Source organism: Tupaia chinensis, unplaced genomic scaffold (genome assembly GCF_000334495.1).
Source record: "Tupaia chinensis unplaced genomic scaffold, TupChi_1.0 Scaffold000001_1, whole genome shotgun sequence".
NCBI classification, from domain to species: Eukaryota; Metazoa; Chordata; class Mammalia; order Scandentia; family Tupaiidae; genus Tupaia; species Tupaia belangeri.
In genome coordinates this window covers 3201999-3209659 of record NW_006159427.1, presented here as the reverse complement: position 1 = coordinate 3209659, position 7661 = coordinate 3201999, and the positions used below count along the sequence as shown (strand labels likewise).

At 39.7% G+C, this 7661-nt stretch overlaps 1 protein-coding gene across 1 annotated transcript in view; it reads right to left on the bottom strand.

Moving 5' to 3' along the window:
- GPR158 (G protein-coupled receptor 158) overlaps window positions 1-4826 on the bottom strand; it is a 483854-nt gene extending 479028 nt beyond the window's left edge. Inside the window, exons 1-3 of the mRNA XM_027770684.1 lie at window positions 4746-4826; window positions 3305-3459; window positions 76-131 (exon numbers count right to left, since the gene is read on the bottom strand). Coding sequence (XP_027626485.1) covers window positions 76-131; window positions 3305-3459; window positions 4746-4826 — 292 coding nt within the window. The remainder of the gene's footprint in view (window positions 1-75; window positions 132-3304; window positions 3460-4745) is intronic.
- Window positions 4827-7661: the final 2835 nt, after the last annotated feature.

Here is a 7661-nt window from a genome sequence, read left to right as displayed (position 1 = left end):
GGTGGCGCGGGGTGGGCGGGAGTGAGGGAAGAAGCAGAGCTCTCGTGGCTCAGAGCGAAGGAAACTTGGACGTACTGCAGGGGAGGGTGTTGGCGTCTCGCACGCTTAGTTCAATCAGCCTTTTCTGCTGCCTGGAAAAGAGGGAGAAGGGAGTAGTTTTCATTTTAACTGAAATCGGAGAGGAGGGGGCCGAGGAACGTGGGATGGCGACGTGTCCTCCTGAGCATCTGCTCGTTTTAGGCAAATGATCAAATCCTCTTCCTTGTTGTTGGTTAAAGAAATGATTAAAACCTACTTGCTGAGGCTAGTCTTCCATAAGAGGGAGTAATGGAGACCTCTACCGGCAGAGCTTTAGGGGGGAAATCCCATAGTTAAGGAATCTCTGCTTGGGGACCAGGATGCAGAAGAACCTGTGAAAACGTATGCAAGTAAAGACGAGTAAGGGACAGGGCACGTGCGTAAGGCAGGACACGTGAACAGAGAGAATGACGACCGATGAGTCTGTGTTGAGTGAGAAACGACGTCATTCTGGCCTGGAGTGCCTGGCAGATTAAGGCTGAGATTTAGGTATAGCCAGGAGCAGGGCTATCCCAGCAAAAAAAAAAAAAAAAAAAAAAAAGAGGTGAATCATTTTCTTGAGTCCTCCAAATTATTTGGAAATTCCTAAAATTGTCTAAGGATTTTATCCGAAGTTTATTAAGGAATTCTATGATGTGTTCCGGCAACCTAAAAATATAGATTAGAACTAAATACGTGGTGTTGTATACATCTCCACTTTCTGTACATAGCTAGCTCCATTGTCATATTCTTCAAGAAAGATACAAATAGACAAACACAAAATCAAAACTCACTTCAATTCCCAACTAATAAAAATGCCCCTCATGGTATACTAAGCTAGCATAGCTTAGATTTACTGTACCTTTTTATTTCATGCTTCCAACTGAGAAATCTCTAAACCCTAATAAGCTGCAGAAGACTAAAGTCTTTGTCGGCTCTGGTGACTGTAGAATCCTAGGCACCGAGGATGTCACCTGACACACAGGAGGTTCTCACTAAATATTTGCTAAATTAATGAATTAGTCAGAAGGTCATAGTGACAAAGCTAATTATTTTTAAATTCATGATGGAGGCCAGCAGGTGGCATAATGGTTAAAGCACTGGATTCCCACATGGCTGACTGCAGTTCTAGTGCTGGACCTGGCAGCTTGAAAATCACACCAAATGTGTATGCATGTGTGCCCAAAATCCCAGAAGGAGAATGGAAGAGAAAGGATAGTGGTATGGCCATCCCCCAGGGGTGATTTCCTACTTTACCTCTCACTGTCTCTCTGTCTCTCTCTGGCAAGTGCACACCCTATGGCAAAACCTTAGAAGAGGAGGAGGAGGAAGGGGAAGAATTGGCCTGGCGTGCCACTGATAGTGTCTTTTGAAATAAGATATAGTGGGGCCAGCAGGTGGCATGGTAGTTAAGGCACTGGACATTCCCACATGGCCTACCAAGGTTGAGTCCTGGACCTGGTGGCTTGTTTACTCACTTTCCCTCACTTCCTCTCTGTGTCTGTCTCTGATCAAATTAAAATAAATGAATGAATAAATAAAATTAAATAAATAATTTAAAAAGAAATAAGATATAGCAACCAGTTTCCAAACTGCAGTGCAGGGTCTCTTAGAGAGTTTTTGTAGCTATGTAAAGAATGGTTATTAGGTTTGTATTTACTTACAAGTACATATTATGTTCATATCTGACTTTCTGTTTAAATATCGCTTTGCAATGTATGTCCCTATGCTGAGTAAAGGTCATCCCAGTTTAATGCTCTGCTATAGTATATATAGCAATAATAACAGAGGGAGTTTCTGTTTGTTTAGTTTGTCAAAGTTTACACTCTGATTTTTCATCTATTTAACCATCTAAAGACTGAAATGTAATATCCTCATTCATAGATGTTTTTAGCAAACGTACAAAATTTATTAACTTTATTTGAATTCTAGTTTATAACTTAAAAAAGATTTTAACTTTTGAAAATTTTAAATTTCCTGTAAGTAATTCAATGACTCAGCATAATAGAATAACCTGGGTTCTGGTCCTACCACTGTTTTAAAGAAAGGTATGTAGCCTCTCACAAAATACTCAAAGTTTCTGTGTTCTAGGAGCCAAACTCCATCTGAATCTCAGTATTTGACATTGACATTATACTGGAGTGACATCTGAGCCACTCTGCAACTGCCAGTCCTTCCCCAAGTGCACCAATTACAAGAAAGAAGCAGGGTAGGAGAGACCTTTACAATTTTCCATTCCCTTCAGTGGATCACCTTCAACCTGCATTGCCAAACAACTAGAGTAAGCTAGTTGGGTCTAGAACAGTACGGTCTAGCAGAAATACAAAATGAGCCACAAATATGATCCATACAAATAATTTAAATGTTCCAATAGCACATTTTAAAAGAAAAGAGCGAGGATTGAACTCCTGGAACAATGGTTAAGCTTTTTTCAATGGGAGCCAGGTCCCATATAGCTGACTGTGGTTCAAATCTCAGTCCTAGCAGCTTGAAATCCATGCTGGGCATGTGTGCGCATGTCTCGAAAATCCTGGTGGCAAGGAGTAATGGGCGAAAGAGATCACAACATGATCGCATCCTACTGGGGAGGACCCGCTCACTGTTGCTCTCCATCTCTTCCTGGCAAGTGTACACACCCTGAGGTAAGAAAAATATAAAATAAAAACAAAACCAAAAATTTTCGTATTTCAATATGTATAAGGGGACTTCAGAGATTTATGAAAATGGGATTAAGGTATGAGTTTATTTTGATGCAAAAATTTTGATAGTCCATGCGTAGTTTTTTTAATGATACGCATGTTCCATAAACTTTTTGAAGACTCTAGGTATTTTCTTTAAAAAATTATTATTATTTATTTCATTTTATTTATCATTATTGTTATTCCTTAATTTGCTATAGGGCATGTGCACTCACCAAAGAGAGTGAGACAGAGAGACATTGAAAGACGGAAAGTGAGAAAACAAGCCACCAAGTATGAGACTCAAACCACGGTCAGTCCTGTGGGAATTCAGCACCTTAACTATCACGCCACCTACTGGTTCTGAAGACTCCACATATTTAATATAACTCAATATATCCAAATTACTATCTTTTCAATAAGTAAGCAATATAAAAATTATTAATGACATATCTCACATTTTTTCTACTACATTTTTGAATCTGATGTGTGTTTTATAATCACAGCACATGGCACTTCACATAGTCACATTTCAAGTGCTTAATAGTCACCTGTGGTCAGTGACTTACATAGAACACAAGTACTGGAAGACAGGGCATTGTGGTCCTGAGTGCTGTAGAAAAGCTAGGCCTGAATGCTCTAGGACACCTGGTCCCTTTAATAGATCTGGAGTCAAGTTAACTGAGTAGTAGATAGACAATCCTATGTCTATATTAGTGTCCATCTATGAAGGAAATAGTCAAAAAGAAGTTCTTAAAATGGACCAAGGTTTGAGTCTCTTCTACATATCAGGCATTGTGCTTGGCACTGGAGCGAAATAGGTACATCTTCTGTCTACATCGCCTTACAGTCAAATAGGTAGAAAAATAAAAAGGCAAATGGGCTAGGCGGTGGCGAAGTGGTAATACACCTAGACTCACTTGGGGAAAGTCCTGGGTTCCCATCCCATGACCTTTCTGAGCACACCAGGAATGTACAAGTGCCCATAATATGGGGAGTGGATTGCTGTGTGAAGACCCTCTTAGGGGGTGTTTTCCTTTCTCGCTCTTTGTGTGTGTGTGCATGTGTGTGTGTGTGTGTGTGTGTGTGTGTGTCAGAAGAAATAAATAAACTTAAAAGAAGATGTTTACATAGAGTATCTTTAAGTGAGACCACGTTTTATGTAAGCAATATAGGTATAATTATTTTTAAAATATTTAAATACTGCTTTAGGTAATTTAAATAAGGAAGGATTATGACAGAATATAGTGAAAAGACACTGGATTGGCAGCTGGGCAACCCATCTCTAATTGGTTCTGCCATCATGCTGAATCTCAGTAAACAATGTGGCACAAGTCTAGTTCCTGAGAAGGCAAGTAAAACTACAAAGAAACAGCATAGTCTTTCAACTATAACATAAAATCAGAAATCCAGTTATTACTCCTGGTCTTACTGAGACTCTGGGATACATGTCCACTTGCAAAATGAAGACTGTAGTCTTTGTTATCCAATAGTAGTGGTTTTGAACTCTCATCATATTAAAATATCACTAGAGATTGCTGATCTCCATGGATCTGGGTAGGACTTAAGAATTACATTTTAATATCACCACAGATGATTTTGTGCTGAAACAGACGGCTTTAAGCCATGGAAGATAACTCTAAGATATTAGAAGAAAAGATCTGATAAACACAAAGCCTTGCTACAAATTATGAAACCTACCCTATGGGGGAAAAAAAACTAAAGAGTATTATTATTATTATTATTATTATTTTACATATTCTAGCTCATTCAGTCTCCATTATAACATTGTTTGGTATTGTTACCATTTGTTTAAAATAATGATTTATTTCATTTTGTTTATCATCATCGTTATTTTAATTTGCTGTTAGGTTGTGTGCTCACCAGAGAGAGATGGAGAGAGAGGGAAAGTGAGAAAACAAGACGCCAAGCCCAGGACTCAAACCAGGGTCAGCTATGTGGAAGTCCAGCACCCTAACCACCACCACCTGCTGGCCCTGGTACTGTTACCATTTTACAGATGGGTAACAACCAATCAAAAAACTGAATAGCCTTAAGTAATGCAAGCTTGTGACTCCAGACCGACAGCATGCTCTTCCTAACTATACCAGTGGTTCTCAAAGAGGCAACAGTTTCACCTGGAGAGCTTTTGTCAAAGCACAGATTAGGATTTAGTAGATCAGGAATAGGGCCTGGGAATCCATATTCTTTACAAATTCTCTGATGATGCTGATATTGCTGGTCCAAGGATCACAGTTTGAGGACCACAGCTCTGCACTAGGCATCTCATCATTATAATTGTTGCCTCTATAGGCTTGCCCTTTTCCACATACTCTATATGGAGAAAAGAGAAAGTCAACATTAATGAATGAAATGATGCCTAAAGACTAAGAAAAAAATAACTTGAGTTTGCCTATTTCCAGCTTAGAAAGGTTACCCGAGATGTTTATGGTTTTTACTTAGCAGTTTATTTTCATCAGCCTTCAGTTTTCCCTTAAAACTTTTACTCCCTGTCAGAATCACTTCTAACAACACAACCACCCTTTCCAGAGGCGTCTTCTCTGCTTTTCCCCATGAAGGCATGCCTTGAGCTATTCTTGCATTACCAATGAATTGCTTTTCTTCCTGGACTTACTAAACACAGTAAACCAAATTGCTAGTTCCTCCCTCCACCTCCCCCAACACACATATACAATGATTCTGTAAACCCAAAGACACCTAAAGAACTTCCTGATCATAATGGAAGAAAACACTGGGAAACGACCTAAATGTGCTAAGGCAAAGCGATCACCTAAGTGACTTTCCATGACGTTGGCCTGACATTCAACAGCGCAAGGGCCAAACTGACATTTACTGAAAATCAGAGCAAATCCAAGGAATCCCTTCCACATTAAGAAATAAAAACAAAGAAACAAGAACAGAAAAAATAATTGGAAACAAAATTTACTGAAGAAAGAGACTTTGTAGATAGGAAGCGATGGGGAATGGATTATTTTTGCTTTGTTCAATTTTGCCTTCTTCCTCTGGTGGTAGGAAGCACCTCAAGCCATAAGTATCTGTTGCCAGACTCTCAGGGACACAAGCCAGTAATGTAACCAAGACTAGGTCATTCCCAAAGCCAGAGAGAGAGACAGAAAGCAAGAAATCACTCTCCCGGGGGGATGGCCACACCACAATCCCTTCTCCTCCATTCTCCTCTCAGGATCTTGGGCACACACGCACACATGCCTGGCGTGAGTTTAAGTCACCGGGTTGGGGACTCCAACCATGGTCGACTACTACATGGGAGTCCAGCAACATGGCCATTATGCCATCTGCTGGTCCCAGGAGTCAGGCTTTTTATTAGGGCCAAGAATCTGGCAGGTGAGAGAGTAGCATGTAGAGGTGGGGTCTCTCTGGTGCATGCACAAAAGAAAGTCACGCTCCTTCTGGGGCAGAGATGACAGTATTGCAATGAGCAAAGTCCAGGGTCTTTGGTTCAGTAACTGATCACAACTTGTTCTAGTTGGATTACAGCTTAGAAAGTGTTTCTGAAAAACAACTCAGACTTCCTAAGCTTCCAGCTTAGCTAACATTTATATGTTGTTAGAGCTCATGGTGTCGTTTTCATTAGCAAAGTGCCTTGGGCATAATGGAGTTTACTTCAAGAACAATTTAAGACTTGGCTCTTCCTCTTTTTTATTACATTTTTTTAATTGACATAATAGTCATACATATTTATAAGCTATCATGTGGTTTTTCAATATATAGTAATACAATGAGTGATGATCAGATCAGGACGATAAACATACCCGGCATCTCAGACCTTCATCATCACTTGCTGACGTGAGCATCTGAAATCTTCTAGTTACTCTGAAGTACATGCCTTTCCATCTTAACCCAGGAGCTCTTGAAAATTAGGAATTGCAAGCACCCAGGACCATGCCCACATGATGTGTGGATATCACGCACACACAGGACACGCTCACTGATCACAACGACTCCTTACCGAAGAGCAGAAACTTGTGAAACAGTAAGGGTGAACCGGGGGGACACTATGTGAAAGTAAAACAAGCCAGGCACAGAAAGTCATTTCATTTACACGTGTAATCTGAAAAACTCTAACTCCCAGAAGCAGAGAGTAGAATGGTGGTTGGTGGTTACCATGGGCTGGAGTGGGGTCAGGAAATTGAAATAATCTAAATAAATAGGGGTGTGAGATAATATATATGTTAACTAGCTTGCGTAGCCATTCCACAATGCATACATATTTCAAAATACCATGTTGCTCACCACAAATATACAGACTATTTGTCAATTAAAATGGTAATAACAGTAAAAGCAGAAATACAAATAAACCTATGAAGACTAAGTTTAGAGGAGGCCAGACAGTGGTCCAATGATACAACATGACTATCTGTGAGGTTGATCCACATGAGAAGGCTCCAGGTTCCTGTCCAGAGAATTCCCTGAGTATGTGAGGCCTGTGTGTGTCCATAACCTGGAGCTGACTGAAGACTAGGGGTGTATCATAGTGTCAAATCCCTGTTGGGGGCTGTCTCTCTGTCTCTATCTCATGGAAGAAATAAATAAATTTTAAAAAATAAGTTTAAAGTAATCAATATTATTCTAACTTAATATTGGGTTGTCAGGAAAGTCAGGATACATTTTTCTATGCAAAAATGCATCATGACTCTCCCTGACAACCCAATAGTTACTTGTACAACTTTTTACTACTTTAAAAATATTTAAGGAAAATAATCCAGTAATGTTGATTTTGGCAAAATTTCTGAAAGCATCCTTGAGTTATGATTGTTTGGAAAAAAATAAAGAAATGAACATAGCATAGAAATATGTTCCAATAGTAGTTCTGGAAGCCACATGGCCAGTCATGGGTTTGGTTCCCTCAGGTGCTTATCTCTCTGTCTCAGTCTTTGCCTCTTTCTC